The following is a 19,692-nucleotide window of genomic DNA, read 5'->3' as shown; positions in this document are numbered from 1 at the left end:
TAGATATCTGTAGGCCAAACATACTGCATAAACATGTATGCTCAGCTCCGGTGAGTGTGCAGGTTTTTTTCCAGTTAGGAAAGGGAAATAAGCCGCTGCCAGATTTCCATATACCAGAGGTGTTTGGCCAACAGCAATTTTATGTCTATGCCTGACATTATAGGAGTATAGTGGAGGTATGTGTAAAGATTTTAATCCAGTTTTTTTGGGCTTCAGAATACACTTTAAAACTAGTTTATACGTATTTCTCTGTCAGATCCTGTTTATAAAGGATTAAAGGAAGTTTTGTTTAGTTCTGAGTTACCTGTAGTTCCAGATGTGTAAATATACAGAACTGGTGTTTTCACCGTAGAACCTGATCTATAGGATTCGGGAACAGGGTCTTCAGAAGCAGCTTCCACTTTGTCAAGTAAACTTTGAACTCCTTCCGTGGGTGAGTCTCTACTCAGGTAAAACACCAGCACCCCATCTTCTATCAGAGCAGGTAGCACTTCTTCCACAGCAGCCTTCAGTTCTTGTAAAAATAAATAAAGGAATGTCATGTAGGCTTAATAACAAAATATTAAAAGTTAATTACATACTTTTGCAAATTAATATATCATGGATATAAAAAGGTTGATTCTTGAAAAGAATCAGAAATATACTATCTATAAGCATCAAAAAATAATTAATTGTTTATATTTTTTGCAACCTCGAATGCCTTTGGTTACACTCACCTTTAAACATTGTTTTACAGATTACATATAGCAATAATTCTTCAGGCTTCAGAGCTATAAAAGCTCCCAGCATTCCCGGCTGACTTAATGTCTGCATACAGCTCACTCAGGTGCTTTGCATTCTGGGAATCACAAGTTTTACACCAGTAAACTATTTTAAGCAAAGCAAACAGCCTGACTGCATTATAGGAGCTCAGCTAAGGCTTCGTTCACATCTGCGTCAGGGCTCCGTTCAGGGGTTCTGTCTGAGCTTTCCGTCAGGGGAACCCATGAACGGAACCCATGAACGGAACCCTAACTGAAACAAACAGAAACCGTAGGTTTCCGTTTGCATCACCATTGATTTCAATGGTGACGGATCCGGTGTAAATGGATTCTGTTTGTCTCCATTGTGCAAGGGTTGCGTCATTTTGACGGATGCAATACCGTAGTCGACGAAGCCTAAACTGTTAGGGAACTGTCTGTCAACTGTTTATGATAGCAGATGAATATAATGCTAGGCTCTAATACAATCTGTAACTTAGAATCAGTACAAGATAAGGCTATATTCACATCTGTGTTTGAACTTCCGATGCAGATCCAGTAAAAAATGCCGAAATTTTTTTTTTCAGTTAAACAACGAAACCTATTAAAGTTAATGGGTCCTGTCGGGTGCCGCTGGTATTCGTCATGCGACGGTAATGGTGCTTCCTTTTTTTTCTTTTCTTCCTATGACGGAACAGAAAAACTGAAAACTTAGTGCAGAGATGAACAATGCATAAGTAATTTACTACAGTATATTGACAAAGTTACTCAACATTTTTTAAATAAACACTTAGGCCCAGAGGCGTAGCTAAAGGCTCATATATTTAGCTTGGGCCCCCTACCCCTCCCCAACACCACAAGACCCCAGCCGCCTTGCCCAACAGCCCCCACAGTATAATGCCCCCCATAGCTGCCCCCACACAGTATGATGCTCCAATAGCTACCCCCCACACAGTATAATGCTCCCAAAACAGTATAATGCCCCCACACAGTATAATGCCCCCATAGCTGCCCCTCACATTATAATGCCTGCATAGCAGACCCCAAATGGTACAATGCCCTCCATAGCAGACCCCATACAGTATAATGCCCCCATAAATGCCCCCATACAGTATAATGCCCCCATAGCAGCCCCATACTGTATAATGCCCCTCATAGCTGCCCAACACAGTATAATGTCCCATAGAGTATAATGCCCCCATAAATGCCCCATACAGTATAATGCCACCATAGCAGCCCCATACAGTATAATGCCCCTCATAGCTGCCCAACACAGTATAATGCTCCCCATAAATGCCCCCATACAGTATAATGCCTCCATAGCTGCCCCATACAGTATAATGCCCCTCATAGCTGCCCCCACACAGTATAATGCCCTCCTTAGCTGCCCCCCACAGTGTAATGCCCCATAACTGCCTCACACAGTATAATGCTCCTCATAGCTTCCCCCACACAGTATAATGCCCCCATAGCTGCCCCATACAGTATAATGCCCCCATAGCAGCCCCATACGGTATAATGCCCCTCATAGCTCCCCTCGATACAGTATAATGCCCCCCCACTATAAACCACCTATAGCTGTCTCCCCACAGTGTAGTGCCTCCATAGCTGCAACCATATCAACCCCCCATACAGTATAAGGTCCCCAAAGCAGACCGCATACAGTATAATGCCCCTCAAAGCTGCCCCACACAGTATAATTTCCTCCTTAGCTGCCCCCACAGTGTAATGCCCCATAGCTGTCCCACACAGTATAATGCTCCTCATAGCTTCCCCCACACAGTATAATGCCCCCATAGCAGCCCCATACTGTATAATGCCACTCATAGCTGCCCCCCATATAGTATAATCCCCCCCCTTAGCTGCCCCCACACAGTATAAAGCCCCCATAGCTGTCTCACCACAGTGCAATGCCCCCATAGCTGCCACCATATCAGCAACCCATACAGTATAATGCCCCATAGCAGACCCCATACAGTATAATGTCCCTCATCGCTGCCCAACACAGTATAATGCCCCTCATAGCTGCCACCATATCAGCCCCCCTTATACAGTATAATTCCCCCATATTTGCATAATAGAAAAATAATAAAGTTACTTACCTATCCCCATTCCCACGATGGGTGGAGGAGGATATCCTTCTCCTTCTTTGCCCTGTGTTATGAGTGACTCGGCGCAGATAGGCGCGATAATGTCACCAAATCGCACTGGTCTGCGCCGAGCTGCTAATGGCTCACGGCACAGTGAATGCTGAAGGAAGGGGCCATCAGCCATCCTGAGGACGCAAATACAGTTGGAATCGGGACCTTGGTGAGTGGCTCACAAACCCCCCGGGGGTCTTCACGCGTTAACGCAATCATTCCAACGATCCAAAATGGACGCTACCATACAAGATGGAGTCCATGCAAAATATTATCTTTTAAACATATTCTAATCACTTTCACAGTCGTGACCCACAATTTGTAATATATTGTATCGTGCAGTTTGTGTTTGCGGTGGAGAGAGGAGAGGGGGGCCTGTAATTTAAAGCCCCCCTCTCCTCTCTCCACCGCAAACCCAGACAGTACAATACAACACACATACAATATGGGCCCCCTCCTCAGCTCACTTGTAGTCTTCCATGCATTCCTTGTATTAGCGCGCTGTGTGGCAATGGGGTGCCCGGTCGCAAGTGTGAAGGCTGCGACCCCAATAGCTACGCCACTGATTAGGCCGTGTTCACCTGTTGTGGATTCTGTCAGGATTTAGGTGCATATTCGAATCCTGACGGAGTCTGCTAGCATTTAGCTTGCAATGCACGTGAATGGGATATTACATGGCCCATTCACATGCTGCAGAAAAAATGTGTGTGTAATATTGAACGTGCCATGGATTTTAAAATCCAAGGCATGTTCACTATTATTAATACAATGGAGCTAATTCGTGTGCAGTTCCGCATGCCTGTCTATAGCAAAACTCAGAATTTTAGCTGCAGATTTCTGCTGTGGGTTAGGGCTTATTTAGACGAACGTGTAATACGTCCGTGCAACGCGCGTGATTTTCACGCGCCTCGCACGGACCTATGTTAGTCTGTGGGGCCGTGCAGACTGTCCGCGAGTTTCACGCAGCGTGTGTCCGTCAATGTGTGCGTGAAAATCACGTGCAGCACACGGAAGCACTTCCGTGTGACGCGCATGATTCGCGCAACAGCAGTAAAAGTATGAATGAAAACAGTAAAGCACCACGTGCTTTTCTGTTTACAAACATACAAACAGAGTGTCATAATGATGGCGGCTGCGCGAAAATCATGCAGCCACGCATCATATGGTGATGACACACGGAGCTGTTAAGTACCTTTTGCGCGCGCAATACGCACACACTCGTGTAAATCCGGCCGTATCTTCATAATCCACAGCGGTTTTGTGTTGTGCAAATACTGACCGCGTGAACATACCCTAAATTTGTATATTAAGGTAAAAATGTGAAGCACCTTCATTTACTGTATAGTTAGCGAATTTAAATTTGAGAATATTTGTAATATACAGCGCTATGAAAATGTATTTCTTCTATTTTTGCTAATTTGTCACTTAAAATGTTTCAGATCATACAACTAATTTTTTATTTTTTTTAAACAATGCTTTTATTAAACATTTTTCAAATAAAGTCAAGAAAAAAACAAAAGCCAGAACGATGAATCGCTCCTCATTGAGCGCACCCTGTAACAGTTCTAACCCATTGTAGGTGAACATATGTAATCGTCCGCCTGTAAACCAGGTAGGATGAGAAGCTGTAAGGGCAGATTCAGACGAACGTTGCGTTTTTGCGCGCGCAAACAACGCAGCGTTTTGCACGCGCAAAAAACATTTGACAGCTGCGTGTGTCATCCGTGTATGATGCGCGGCTGCGTGATTTTCGCGCAGCCGCCATCATAGAGATGAGGCTAGTCGACGCCCGTCACTGTCCAAGGTGCTGAAAGAGCTAACTGATCGGCGGTAACTCTTTCAGCACCCTCGACAGTGAATGCCGATCACAATATACAGCAACCTGTTAAAAAAAAAAAAAAGTTCGTACTTACCGAGAACTTCCCTCCCGGCCGTTGCCTTGGTGACGCGTCCTTGGTGACGCGCCTCTCTTGACATCGGGCCCCACCTCCCTGGATGACGCGGCAGTCCATGTGACCGCTGCAGCCTGTGCTTGGCCTGTGATTGGCTGGAGCTGTCACTTGGACTGAATTGTCATCCTGGGAGGTCAGACTGGAGGAAGAAGCCGGGAGTTATCGGTAAGTCAGAACTTCGTTTTTTTTTACAGGTTCATGTATATTGGGATCGGAAGTCACTGTCCATGGTGCTGAAACAGTTTAACTCTTTCAGCACCCTGGACAGTGACTATCTCCTGACGTCGCGTACCGGAAATTTTTTTGCCGGGTTCGGCCAAAACAAGTTCGGCCGAACCCGGTGAAGTTCGGTTCGGTTGTCCGGGTTCGCTCATCTAAAAAGACACTCCGTTTGGATGTTTGGAAACAGAAAAGCACGTGGTGCTTTTCTGTTTACATTAATCCTTTTGACAGCTGGTGCGCTGTTTCAGTCGGTTCGCATGAAATTGCTTCCGTGCGACCTGCGTGGTTTTCACGCACTTATTGACTTCAATGGGTGCGTGATGCGCGAAATACGTGGAGATATTGAACATGTCGCTTTTTTTGCGCAGCTGACAAACGCTGCGCAAAAAGCACGGACTGTCTGTACTGCCCCATAGACTTGTATTGGTCTGTGCGTGGCGCGTGAAAACCACGCGGCCCGCACGGACCGATTACACGTTCGTGTGAATCCCCCCTAAGGCTGAGTTAAGATGGGGCGGATACACTGCGTAATAGAACGCAGCGTATCCGCCCTGTGCGCCGCAGGAAATTCGCACCAAACTGTGGTGCAGTTTTTTGCCCGGAATGTCCGGTGTGGAAAACTGCAGCACTTAGCTGGCCCGTCTCCTGGGATGACGTCTCATCCCAGGTGAACGCTGCAACTTGTGATCGGCTGCAGCGGTGGTCACATGGGATGAAGCATCATCCCAGAAGGCCAGCCTTCTGGAGTCATCCAGGCCGGCCTCTTGGGATGACATTTCATCCATGTGACCACTGCTACAACCTGTGACTGCGGCAGTCACATGGGATGAAGCATCATCCCAGGAGGATGAAACACAGAATTCTAGGTAAGTTTAATATATTTTTTGTTTTCTGAGTTACTTTTTTTTGCGATGGGATCGCTGCGATCCCGCTGCAAAAAATGTAATGACTCTTATTTGATGCAGGATTTACATCCCCATTGAATACAATGGGAAAATCCCACAACATATAAGCAGAGTTTACGTAAAGACAATTGACATGCTGCGGAATAAAATTCCGCACCGCAGGTAATTTTCTGAGCGTTTTTTCCACTCAGTATTTACGCAGCGTGTGGATGAGATTTGTTTTACCTCATCCACTTTGCTGATACTGTGTTTGCTGTGGATTTTCCGCAACAAATTCCGTTGCGGAAAATCCGCAGTATTTACGCAACATGTGAACTGGCCCTAAGAGAGACGATATTAAAGAGCCCAGAGGCTACAGCCCAGATCAGCAAGCTTCTCAGTAGCTAGGGTTTTCCCAAGTGGCTAGTATGCAATGGTTTCCTATCAAGGAGCGAACAATCCATAACAAAAAAGAAACTGGGTGGTTAGGGAAAAATCGGTACAGTGGAAGTGCAGACACACTTCAGGACTTTGTCTGTATTGTAGCCTCGGAGGCCATGTTGTGTGTTTGTGCCCCCAGAAGCCAAAAAGACCCCAGTGCCTAGGATTGGTGGGAGAGACAACCCTCCGGGGACTACTTTTGTGCGGTTGGCAGACAGGAGGAGAATCCTTCGCTGGGGACACTGCTCCAAACTGGCTGGACACGCGGGTGCTCGTAAGACTTGAGACCTGATAACTTGTCATTTCTGGTGTCCCACGCTTCCCAAGGATGTTGTGGACTTTGTCTCTTCCTGCACTGTGTGTGCTTCTAACAAGGTTGCTCACTCCAAGCCTGCCGGTCTGCTCAAACCTTTGCCTGTGCCCAATGCCCCCTGGCAGCATATTGGAATGGACTTTGTCACTGACCTTCCTCCCACAGCAGGATGCAATATGGTCTGGGTGGTGGTGGATCAGTTCTCCAAGGTGGCTCATTTTGTTCTGCTGACTGGTCTACCTTCTGCTCCTCGACTGGCTCATCTCTTCATTCAGCACATCTTCCGCTTGCATGGCTTGCCCCTTCACATATTGTCCGATCGGGGGAATTCAATTAAACTCCTGCATGGGAGATTGGAGTTTTCCTCAGCCTATCACCCCCACTCTAATGGTCAAGTCGAGTGGATTAACCAGATCATGGCGAATTATCTCCACCACTTCATCTCCATGCAGAATGATGACTGGGTACAGCTTCTTCCATGGCCCGAATTCTCGTACAACAACCAGACAAGTGAGTCCACCACTTCCACACCATTCTACATTGTGTACGGTCAACATCCACGAATCCTTCTTCCTGTGTCGACTACATCTCAGGTACCCGCAGCTGATTCTGCATTTGGAAACTTTCTGCAAATCTGGTAATAGAGCCGGTCTTCTATTCTGCTGGCAGTTGATCGCATGAAGCGAAAGGCGGATACTAGAAGAAGAGAGTGTCTACCGGGTACCAAAGTCTGGCTGTCCTCTAGGAATATCCGTATGAAGGTGCCTTCATGCAAATTTGCTCCCAGTTTCCGCTAACCTTTTCAGATCCTGCAACAGATCAATCCTGTCTCCTATAAGCTTCGGTTGCCTCCTACCCTCAAAATCCCAAACTCCTTTCATGTGTCCCTCCCGGAACCGGTGGTGCTGAACCGCTACAGTAAAACTCCTAGTCCTGCGGTTGCTCCCAGCGGTTCTTCCGATGTGTTTGAAGTAAAAGAGATCCTGGACTGCAAGAGGGTAGGAGGAAGGACTTTCTATTTAGTGGATTGGAGAGGGTTTGCTCCTGAGGAGAGGTCCTGGGAGCCAGAAGAATATCTTAATGACCCTACCGTCATGAAGAAATTCCTCTCTCACTCTGGACCCAAGGAGAGGGGGCGTAAGGGGGGAGGGGGTACTGTAACGGTTGCAGACCGCAGACTGCTTTCATCCTGCCGACGTCTTCCTCTCCGGAGATGCCAGCACATGCGGCCATCCTGTCCTGCAGTGACCACTAGGGTGCGCACACGGGCTCCCTCCCGGCCTTAAAGGGCCAGCACGTGCACATGTTAAGAATGAACTAATTAGTCCCAGATCTCTGGACTATAAAAAGGCCCCCGCCCTTTCACTCCTTGCCTGAGCATTGTTTGCATTCCTCTGTTAGCCTTGCAAATGGTTCCTTAGTCGTTTCCTGTTCCCAGTGTTACCGTGCTCTGCTACCTGTATCCCGTGTCCCATGCTGTATTTGTTCCTGTGCCCTCTATATCGTTGGAGTCGTGTTGTGCCGTTTACCACTTCTGCTGTGTTACACCACATCTGATGTCATCTGCCACGCTTTGCATCATTTGCCTTCTGAAGTTCCATCTGTGCCTAGCCACTGCGACTGTCTGGACTATTCCGGTACCCTTGTGCTGGACTTTGTATTGATTGGGTACTCAGTTTGGCCACCTGCCTCCCAGCTACGTCGGTGCGGCTTAGTGTGTCCACATAGCCACAGATCGTGACAGATACCCAGGGCTAATTCACCGTTCCATTTGTATCTACCAAGAAGCCTATTTACAGATATGAACATTCCCATTAGAATTCTGTAAAATATAGAAAGGCGACCTTTGACCGCCCCATCAGCACGGACAAACACAAGGCATCTAAAAGTCACAACTTCCATATACTGAGGGTTAGAGAGATTAGTCACCAGATACAAAAAGACCTCAGATCTCACCATTAAACTCTGATCTACTAACGTATCAAAACTTTAGTCTTTCTTCCGCAAAAAGTTATGCAATCAATTTAGTTTTATTTTTTATCCAAAAACTGTGGAATCCCTCCAGCTCAAGGAGGTGAGAATTTTAACATATTGGAGTGTATTTATTTGCAGTTTTGGAGGGAGAAATTCCAGCGATACAAATCCACGGCAACGTAGGAAAACCTTTACTTCTTTATTTGAACATTTTAAAACATCCACGGCATTACCACGGAACACAAGTTTTATTTATGCGTTTCGGATAAACATCCTTAGTCATAGCTAACCTGTGAAGGAAGCTGGAAACTTTATGAGAGTGTATTAATGAACACCTGTTAAAAACAGCCTGTTCTTGTGTCTCAGGTAATGGCACAGAGAAGTAAGTGCAAGGATGGGGTTAACCTCTATAGAAACTCCCAATCATAGTACACATGGAATAACCTATAAATTATCTATAAATAATCAATAGTGATATATTAAAGTCCTGTCTTTTGTTCATACCCTTGGTATTTCTGGTTTCAAGCATAAAAATCCAGAAAGTTTCCCTACTCAGGAGCTTTTGCCTGTGATCTCCACCTCTCACTGGCTTAGTAACCCTTTCAATGTCATGAAAGGAAAAAGGTGGCGTTCTTTCTGTTCGTGGCATCGGACAGGTGTCTCCTGATATGAACTTTCAAGGTACCTGCTGTGCAGCCTACATACTGGATATGACATAATTTACATGTGATCAGATAGACTGTATGGCTGGTGTTGCAGTTGATATGACTTTTGATCTGGTAAACTCTGTCATTCGAGGTGGATTTGAATTCCTGCGATTTGTGGGCATATCCGCAGGTTATACATTTTTTGTGTCCACAGCCATAGAAGCCAGTTGTAGTGAGCCAGGTTTTTTTGTGGTTTAATATTAAGTTCACTAGAAAAGAGGCTGGGGGAAAGTAATGAAACGATGGAGGGCGCTTTTCTGGAAATGTACGTGACTCCCTCTGTAAGTATTTTACATAAATATTCGTTCTGGTATAGGATAGGGATATGTTTCCGGACAATGTTTGTGACTTGATTAAATTGTGGACTATATGTGGTAGAAAAGACAAGATTTGGTTTATTCCTATGTTTCCTATGTGTCCCCGTGGTAGATATGTTATCAAGTAACGTATTCCTGTCAATTTTGCTAACAATGTTTTTGGCTCTATCCAGGGACCGGGTAGGATAGCGTCTCTCTTTCATTCTGGTGCAGAGATTGCCAGCCTGTGACCTGTATCTATGCTCATCCGAGCTGTTTCTCTTTATTCTGATGAGTTCCCCCACAGGAATATTTTTTTTATCACATGTGGTGAATGGCAGGAGGTAGCCTGTAGGATGGAATTGGTCGCTCAAGACCAGTGGGAGTGGCTATTATTATTTAAAGCACCTGCTCACTCCTTCATCAGCGTTTCTGACCTGGCTGTGTCCATTTGTAAGTATGGCCTTTTTCAGTGTTTTTGTATATGTCCCCTTGTTTTTATCGGTTCTGTCTGTGCATCAGGAACATTCTGTTCCAGTTAAGGAGTTAGGGACTCGCAAGTCTGGGGATCCTTGTCGTGGATTGCGAGCTTGCGTCCTTTTGGCCAAAATGATTACTAATACCCCAGGTATTTTTCATTATTACGTATATTTGCTTCTCTTGGAGACAGCCGGGTCTTTTATGCTGGGAGAGCATGGTGTGTTGTTGTTTGGCATAGCAAGCAGGGTAGCCCGCTCTATGAACTATCAAGGCGTCACAAATAGGCTTCTACCTGGCTATACACGTTGTGCCTCATGACGTACACACTATCCCTCCATGTTTCACACACTTGCACCCCATTATCCATTTATTTCTATTGAGGCACTTCACTCATTACTGCCCCCTATATTTCACTTATAGTATTACACTTGCACACACACTATTCATTTATTATTTCTTACTACACATCCCATGCACCACACACACCACTCCCCTCAAGACCAGTGGGAGTGGCTATTATTATTTAAAGCACCTGCTCACTCCTTCATCAGCGTTTCTGACCTGGCTGTGTCCATTTGTAAGTATGGCCTTTTTCGGTGTTTTTGTATATGTCCCCTTGTTTTTATCGGTTCTGTCTGTGCATCAGGAACATTCTGTTCCAGTTAAGGAGTTAGGGACTCGCAAGTCTGGGGATCCTTGTCGTGGATTGCGAGCTTGCGTCCTTTTGGCCAAAATGATTACTAATACCCCAGGTATTTTTCATTATTACGTATATTTGCTTCTCTTGGAGACAGCCGGGTCTTTTATGCTGGGAGAGCATGGTGTGTTGTTGTTTGGCATAGCAAGCAGGGTAGCCCGCTCTATGAACTATCAAGGCGTCACAAATAGGCTTCTACCTGGCTATACACGTTGTGCCTCATGACGTACACACTATCCCTCCATGTTTCACACACTTGCACCCCATTATCCATTTATTTCTATTGAGGCACTTCACTCATTACTGCCCCCTATATTTCACTTATAGTATTACACTTGCACACACACTATTCATTTATTATTTCTTACTACACATCCCATGCACCACACACACCACTCCCCTCAAGACCAGTGGGAGTGGCTATTATTATTTAAAGCACCTGCTCACTCCTTCATCAGCGTTTCTGACCTGGCTGTGTCCATTTGTAAGTATGGCCTTTTTCGGTGTTTTTGTATATGTCCCCTTGTTTTTATCGGTTCTGTCTGGAATTGGTCGCTGTAGGTTTTTTATAAGGACTTACTTATATTTTATCTCCACTCCCTGTTAAGGTGACATCCAAAAAATATATCTGGTAAAATTCCTCCCTACAACCACGTGTGTGTCCCGCTCTGGACTTATCCATGCCTGATAATGCCATGTGCTAATTGTGGATCGGTGGTTTGTTTGGAAGTGAGCTGGCTATTTACCCTGTTGCTGCTATTTATTTGCAGTTGTTATACCCCCAATCGCTTTAACCGCCTGCCAGACCCTATGCATTTGAATAGCTATTCCTAAGGTTCGACCAGTCATTCAACAAGATACTAACAGAAGGGATCTTTTAACCAGTCACAAATATAAGTAGATTGGCCATCAAATAATACATTCTAAAATTAGGAGCTGCTAGTCCTCCCTCTAATAGTGGATATGCTGTGTACTTATACTTCAACCTTGGTCTTTTCCCCGCCAAACATAGTCATTTATCATGTTTTACAAACAGTTGAAGTATTTTCCGGTTATCCATATAGGTGAATGGACCAGAATATACATTATTTGTGGAAGGATAATCATCTTTATTAGAGCAACCATGACAGATATCGATACTGTTAATTTTTTCCATACCTTGCATTTCCCTATTATTTCATTAACCCCTTAAGGACGTGTACTTGTTGTCATGTTTAGGATGCAGCCCCATTTTTCAAATCTGACATGTGTCACTTTATGTGATAATAACTTTGGAATGCTTTTACCTATCCAAGCAATTCTGAGACTGTTTTCTTGTGACACATTGGATTTTATGTTACTGGTAAACTTTGGTCGATACATTCAGTATTTAATTGTGAAAAACACCAAAATGTAGCAAAAAATTTCAAAAATTAGCATTTTTCTAAATTTAAATGTATTTGCTTGTAAGACAGGCAGTTATACCACACAAAATAGTTGCAAATTAACATCCCCATATCTCTTCTTTAGATTGGCATTGTTTTTTGAACATCCCATTATTTTTCTAGGACGTTACAAGGCTTAGAACTTTAGCAGCAATCTCTCACATTTTCAAGAACATTTCAAAAGGCTATTTTTACAGGGACATATAATACAAAACAAAATAAATCACCCCATTTTAAAAACTGCACCCTCAAAGTATTCAAAACAGCATTTAGAACGTTTATTAACCCTTTAGGCGTTTTACAATAATTAAAGAAAAGTAGGGGTGAAATTTAGAAATTTCATTTTTGTTTTCAGAATTTCCTTTTTAGTCCTTTTTGTTCTGTTACACAGAAAATATTTATTGTCCAGATTCTGTAGTTTTTAGAAATATCCCACATGTCCCCCTAGTGTGGTAATGGACCGAAACACAAGCCTCAGAAGCAAAGGAGAACCCACTGAATTTTGGGGCCTCCTTTTTTATTAGATTATATTTTAGGCACCATGTCCGGTTTGAAAAGGTCTTGTGGCCCAAAGCAATGGAAACACCCCCAAAAACACACCATTTGGCAAACTACATCCCTCAAGGAATTTATCAAGGGGTATAGTGAGCATTTTGACCCCACAGTTTTTTTGCTGAATTTAGTGGACTGAGGTCGTAAAAATGAGAATCTAAATCAATGAAAAGTAGAAATTTTCAATTATTACAAAACATAAAGAAAGAAAAACACCCCAACATTTGAAAAGCAATTTCTCCTGATTACGGCAATACCCCATATGTGGTCATAAACTGCTGTTTGGACAAATGGCAGGGCTCAAAGAGGAAGGAGCACCATTTGGAGCTCAAATTTAGCTGAAATGGTTTTCGTGTGCCATGTCACATTTGCAAAGCGCCTGCGGGGCAAAAACAATAGGAACCCCCAAAAAATGACCCCATTTGTAAAACTACACCCCTTAAGTAATCTATCTAGGGGCATTTAGAGCGCACTGGTCTTTTGCAGAATTTATTGGAATTAGGGCGGAAAAATGAATAATCAAAATTTTTTCCACTAAAAAGTTACATTTTTTCATTTTCACAAGGGATTAAGGAGAAAAAGCTGCCCAGCATTTGTAAAGCAATTTCTGCCGACTATGACAATACCCCATATGGGGTCATAAACGGCTGTTTGGACATACGGCAGGGCTCAGAAAGGCCGGAGCGCTATTTGGCATGCAGATTTTGCTGGATTGGCTTTTGGGCTCCATGTCGCATTTGCAAAACCCTAAGGTACCAGAGTACAGTGGAAGCCCCAAAGAAGTGACCCTATTTTGGAAACTACAACACTTAAGGCATTTATAATTTGCCTGGGCATATGACAGGGCTCAAAATTGAAGAGCAACATGAGCATTTGATGTCTATTTTGGTGATTTTCACAGCATTGGCCCACAATTGCAGGGTTCTGATGACAAATAGTAAAATAACCCCCAAGTAGTGACCCTATTTTGTAAATTATACCCCTTAAGGCATTTCAAGAGGTGTAGTGATCATTTTGCCCCTACAGGTGTTTTTTCATTAGTAATTAAAGCACAGTGGGTGGTGCAAAGTAAAAAAAGCAATTTTCCGCTGATATGCCATTTTAGTGCACCATATGTTGTGCCACCGAAGACACACATCTCGTAAACTTCTAAGCGGGTTCTCCCGGGTATGGCGATGCCATATATGTGGACGTAGACTGCTGTATGGGCACACTGTAGGGTTCAGAAGGGAGGGAGCGCCATTTGGCTTTTGGAGCGCAGATTTTGCTTGGTAGTAGTTCTGTTTGGGGTTTTACTTGTATTTCACTTTATAATGTGGGGGCATATGTAATATGTGCGGAGTACAGCAGGGCATAATAAGAGGGTATAATAATGGGGTAAACAAATAATAATCCGCAGATATGTGTCCAGTGTCGCACTGATAAATGGTGCCCCATCCCCAGCTAGCTCCGTTCCCTGCAATTACAGTAGGGTGTCAGCTGTAACATACAGCTGACACTTGTGGCTGATGTCGCAGGCTCAGCTTCTGAGCTTGCGCCATCTTGTTTCTGGAGACTGAAGCCTTTTAGGCCCCGCTTCCGGGTGGGACCTAGCAGGCTTCCGTACTTGGCAGACAGGAGGCCATTGTTAGGCCTCTGGTCTGCCAGAGCAGTCATCGGAACCCCGCAATTACATTCTGTTCTGCTTGTAAACACCATAGATGCAGCGCTCGCTTTTGAGCACTGCATCTAAGGGATTAATCGGTCGTATTAGAGGCCAGCTCCGGTCCTGGCCTTGAAGCAGTGATGGTGTTAAGCTATCACTGCTTTAAAAATGTGTCAGTAGCCTGTTAACACAATGACATAATAGTACGTCTGTTTGCGTTAACAGGCCAACGTTGGTGACGTAATAATACGTCACATAGCGTTAATGGGTTAATTGCGGGTAGAACATTTAATTTTTTATAATCCTCCGGAGACTTGGAAATAACCATTCCCAGATACATCAAGCTTTTGTCTGGTTTGAGAACTCTCAAACCCATATTTCATCATGCATGGGATCAACAAGGGGAATATCAAGGATTTCCCTCAATTTATATTAACTCCTGAATATCTGCCAAATTAGGAGAATATTGCTAATACGGTAGGCAGAGACCCTGAGGGAAGGAGAATAACAATTTCATCAGCATATAAACTGAATTTTTCTTCAGTCCCGATGATCCTGAACGGGTACTTTTGGGAACGTATATATTGAGCGAACAGTTCCATTATAATTGAAAACAGAAGTGTTGATAAGGAATTCCCTGGTCTTGCACCCCTCGTTAGATGAAAAACAAAAATTATCACACTTGTCCGTTTACAGAGATTCGTGTCCGGGGACCAGCATACTACAAGGTAATCCATTTTACAAAGTACCAAACTCAATTTTTTTTCAAAACCAATGTTAGAAATGGCCATTTGACAGTCAAATGCCCTAGAGGAATCCAGATAAAGGATTGCCTACCCCCACCCCATCTAAGCCTACCCCCCCCCCCATCTAATTCTACAGCTTCTAGATTCCCAAAAACCCTTCTTATATACATTTTGGTGTATTTATTTGGAATAAACACAGTCTGATCACTATGGACAACTTTTGTTATTACTTTTGCCCATCTAGAGGACAGCAGCCGGACAAGGAATTTAATATCTGTATTTATTAAAAGATATTGGCATGTAAGAGTCAATATTAACTGGATTTATATTAGGCTTCAGGATCAACGGAATTGTGGCCTCTTCCATCACTGGGGATAAAAAACCCTTTTTAAAGGAGGAATTGAAAACCTCCAACATATGACTCAGGGATTCTGCCGCATACTTTTTATAGATCTCAAACGGGACCCCATCCCTGTCAGGCGCTTTTTTGCAAGGGGAGGGGTATCACGAAGGGCATCCTCTAGCTCCTTTAGAGTTATGTGCCTATCTAATATGGTTTTCTCTTCATGAGAAAGTTGTGGTAGTGTAATATTATCTGGGTAGTTTTGAAATTCCATACTTGATGCACTGAGTTTACATTTATAAACTTACTTAAAATGTGATTCAAATATCTTAAGAATCTCATTGGAATCACTCACCGGATTTCCATTGGACATCCTGAACAACACAATGAAATTTGCGGGGTTTTGACTATTAACTAAGTTCATTAACTGGAATTTCTGCTTTATAGATGGTTAACTTTAGAGATCATGGCTAAATTTTGAGCCTTTTTAACCTAACCATATCATATTCTTGTGGCGCTTTTTTCCGCTGCACGCTATTTTAACTCACCAGGATTGTTAACATAGATTATTTCACTACTATCCATCTTATCCTTGGCAGCAAGTTCATCTTGCCTAAAGCACTTCTTTACAGTATTAATATCAGATATATAAACCCCTCTTAGGCCCCATGCACATGACCATAAAATCGCCCGTAATTACATGCTTTATTTTTTTATTTTACAGACCGTGCTCATATACTTTATAATGGGACCACTGCCCATAAATACGGCTGTCCGCGGCCGTCCGTGCCCGTAATTACGGGTTGTAATTACGGGCACGGTCGTGTGCATGAAGTCTGTGGAAGGCCTTAAAGGCTTCCCAAACCCAGTGTATCTGGTACGAGAGTATATTAACATTAAAGAACTCTTTGATCGTATCAGAGGTCTGTTCATGCATCTTAATCAAAGATATCCAATGGGCATTCATTTTGAACTGCAAATTCCTATTAAAAGGACGGAGATTTAATGTTAGGAGAACTGGTGAGCAGTCCGACAGCTTGTACTCTTAAACAGATTGCATGCCATGTTATGTGGATGAATGGACTGTGATGTTTAATAGATGTGATTGGGTTACAGTAATACTTTGAATGACATATATGCAAGGTGTTAACCATTGCTCTGCTGGCTTCCATAGGGACATTTCAATAAGTGCATATGAACTCTAGGAAATTTCAACTTATTTCAAGGGGTTTTAATTATATTTAAATAAAAATTAATTGTATATTGCTAAGTTCAGCAACATTATGATATACTTTTTGTTTCAATTCCTCACCATTTTCACGATCTCTGTCTTTTGACAGTGAATGGAAACATTCTTGCTTAATTGTCTAGGACCCTTGTAACCAGTAGGTATTGTTCAAAACGCAACCCCTTTGTCTGCTGCGCAATTTCAGGACAAAGTGCCGGGAAGTAAGTACTGGTGCTCCTAACGTGTTACCAATACTGCTGTAGTATAGAAGGTCACCATCGTGGTGTCCACAAGATAGTCAAGATCCAGTGTGGCCACCTCTGGCCTGTTCCTGGGTAGCTATCTGAACTTCTTTGGGAAGAGTCTAACAAGCTCAGTGCTCACGGAGATTATATATTTGGGAGTCTGAAAGATTCTCTAATGAATAGTCCCAATAAGAAAATCTGGTGTTTCCTTTTAAAAATGAATAATGAAATGATATGTCATTGACAAGATTAGCTAAATATACTGTACAATAAAATATACCAAGTGAACTCACCAGGTCACAGACTGAGCATTTTAAAAAAACAAAACTTATTTTATAGCAGAAGTCAACAGATAAAAACTGATCATATCCAAAGAGGGTTGTGCAGTTTATTTTAAGTAAAGTTTCTCACAATTCACTTAGTTCATAGGATATCATCTCCAAAATCAAAATCAGTGCAGAGAGTATATTACAAAGGACAAGATCTTCAATACATTGTCTCTGGATAAGAGGATTGGAGTCAATCTAGTTCCTGTCCTCTTGGTAGCACAAAATAGGAGAATAAGGGCAAAGCCACACGTGGCGGAATTGCTCTTGAATTCCGCTGCGGACACTCCGCAGCGTTAATCCGCAGCGGAGCCGTTTCTCCATTGCCTTCCACTTCTTTTTAGTAAGCTTCGTTTAGACGAGGCTGAAAATTTCGCTGCCGAGCATAGGCTGCGGTGCGGAATTTGGTGTCCGCAGCATACAATGGATGTTGCGGACCAGTGGCGGACTGGTTGCGGACTCATTGCGGAAGTTCTCCATTGACTTCAATGGAGATTCTAAATTCCGCAATGAAGTCCGCAGCTGTCATGCACATGTTATGTGTGCTGCGGATGCGTCTTGCTTTTTTGACATGACATTTCTTCATTCTGGCTGGACCTATGTATTTCTAGGTCTACAGCCAGACTGAGGAAGTCAATGGGGCTCCCGTAATTACGGGAGCGTTGCTAGGAGACGTCAGTAAATAGTCACTGTCCAGGGTGCTGAAAGAGTTAAGCGATCGGCAGTAACTGTTTCTGCATCCTGGACAGTGACTACCGATCCCAATATACAGCAACCTGTAAAAAAAATAGAAGTTCATACTTACCGAGTCTGTCTCCAGTCCGGCTTCCCAGGATGACGTTTCAGTCTAAGTGACGGCTGCAGCCAATCACAGGCTGCAGCGGTCACATGGACTGCCGTGTCATCTAGGGAGGTCGGGCTGGATGCCGAAAGAGGGACGCATCACCAAGACAACGGCCGGTAAGTATGAAATTAGTTTACTTTCACTAGGGAAAGTGCTGTCCCTTGTCTCTATCCTGCACTGATAGAGAGAAGGGAAGCACTTTTACCGCAGTACGCAGCAGCTAATCCGCATCAATTTACTGCACATTTTGGGCAGATCCGCCACAGAATCTGCAAACGCAGATTCTGTGCGGCATTGATGCGGACAGTTGCGGAGGAAAACCGCCACGTGTGGGCATGCCCTAAGAGTGTTTGTTTCCATACAGTTTATTGACACTAATAATTAACCCCTTAAACTTTATGATTATTTTTGCATATAATCTCACATAAATTCTTTAGAATTATTCAGATGCTTTCAAACATCTACACATCTCGGTAAATACTGGACCAAATAACATTTAAAAGGCAAAAGTATTTTATTTCTAACATATTATGGTTTACACTGTACATTGGATTCCTCTTACCTGGAGCAGCAAGTAGCACTTTTGCCCCACTGCACTTGAAGCAATGAAGAAAGGATTTAGCACGTATGTTGTAGTTCATACAAGCCATTGGGCATCCTAATTTGGCTAGTCCCAGCCAAAGCCAGATATATGCAGGCTCATTGCTCAGAAAGACAGCGACACAGTCACCTTTTTTCATCTTTCCATAGCGATTTAAAGCCCATGCTGCTTGGTTGCTCTTTAAATCTATCTCCTTGTAAGTATACGCCTCGTCTTGATACAGAATAAATGTCTGGTTTGGTCGTATGGACACCTGTTTCAAAAACAAACTCAACATGCCAAAGGAGGAGCAGCGTTTAACTTCTTGCTCTATTTTCCGTGCATAGCCAGCTGCTCTGCAAAAAAATCTGAGGTCCTGCCACAGGTAGGGGAAAAATATACGTTTCAGCATCCATAGTAGTGATATCCCGATCAAAGCTTTCTGCACGATAGACATCCTGCAGAACAGGAGAGTGTGAGCCTTTTGCTGTAGGTTAAAGCCTGCTTACAAACAATAAAACTGGGTAGGTGTGTGCTTTAGAATCATTCAACAACACAAAGAAGGCTATCGTGTACTATGAACTCTGGAAAGATCACATTTCATACCTTTAACCTTCATACCATAGAGTCACCCCCATGACTAAAGGAACGTATACATTCCCTGCACAGAAATAAGCTCAGTGGCACTGTATTATTTTCTAGGAGCAATAAGTAAATCTTATATGAACATGCCATTAGACCCCACCATTCAGGATAGCCCAGAACTTGATGTCTCCTCCACCCTGCCAAAACTTGTAGGAAAAAAAGAGATACATGACCCTCTGGCTCTCCCCACTAATGGTTTGCTAATATTTCTGTGATTGTGGAGAGGGGGAGCCTTGTGTCGGTTCGCATAGCACCCCAAAAAAAGTG

General features: G+C 43.5%; 1 protein-coding gene across 1 annotated transcript in view; it reads right to left on the bottom strand.

The window, feature by feature from the left end:
* Positions 1 to 19,332, bottom strand: part of LOC142749605 (long-chain fatty acid transport protein 2-like) — a 48,499-nt gene extending 29,167 nt beyond the window's left edge. The window contains exons 1-2 of the mRNA XM_075857862.1: positions 18,763 to 19,332; positions 305 to 514 (exon numbers count right to left, since the gene is read on the bottom strand). Coding sequence (XP_075713977.1) covers positions 305 to 514; positions 18,763 to 19,237 — 685 coding nt within the window. The 5' untranslated portion in view covers positions 19,238 to 19,332. The remainder of the gene's footprint in view (positions 1 to 304; positions 515 to 18,762) is intronic.
* Positions 19,333 to 19,692: the final 360 nt, after the last annotated feature.

Source organism: Rhinoderma darwinii, chromosome 3 (genome assembly GCF_050947455.1).
Source record: "Rhinoderma darwinii isolate aRhiDar2 chromosome 3, aRhiDar2.hap1, whole genome shotgun sequence".
Taxonomy (NCBI): Eukaryota; Metazoa; Chordata; class Amphibia; order Anura; family Rhinodermatidae; genus Rhinoderma; species Rhinoderma darwinii.
The sequence above is the reverse complement of the archived record's forward strand: the minus strand, read 5'-3'. Positions and strand labels throughout refer to the sequence as shown.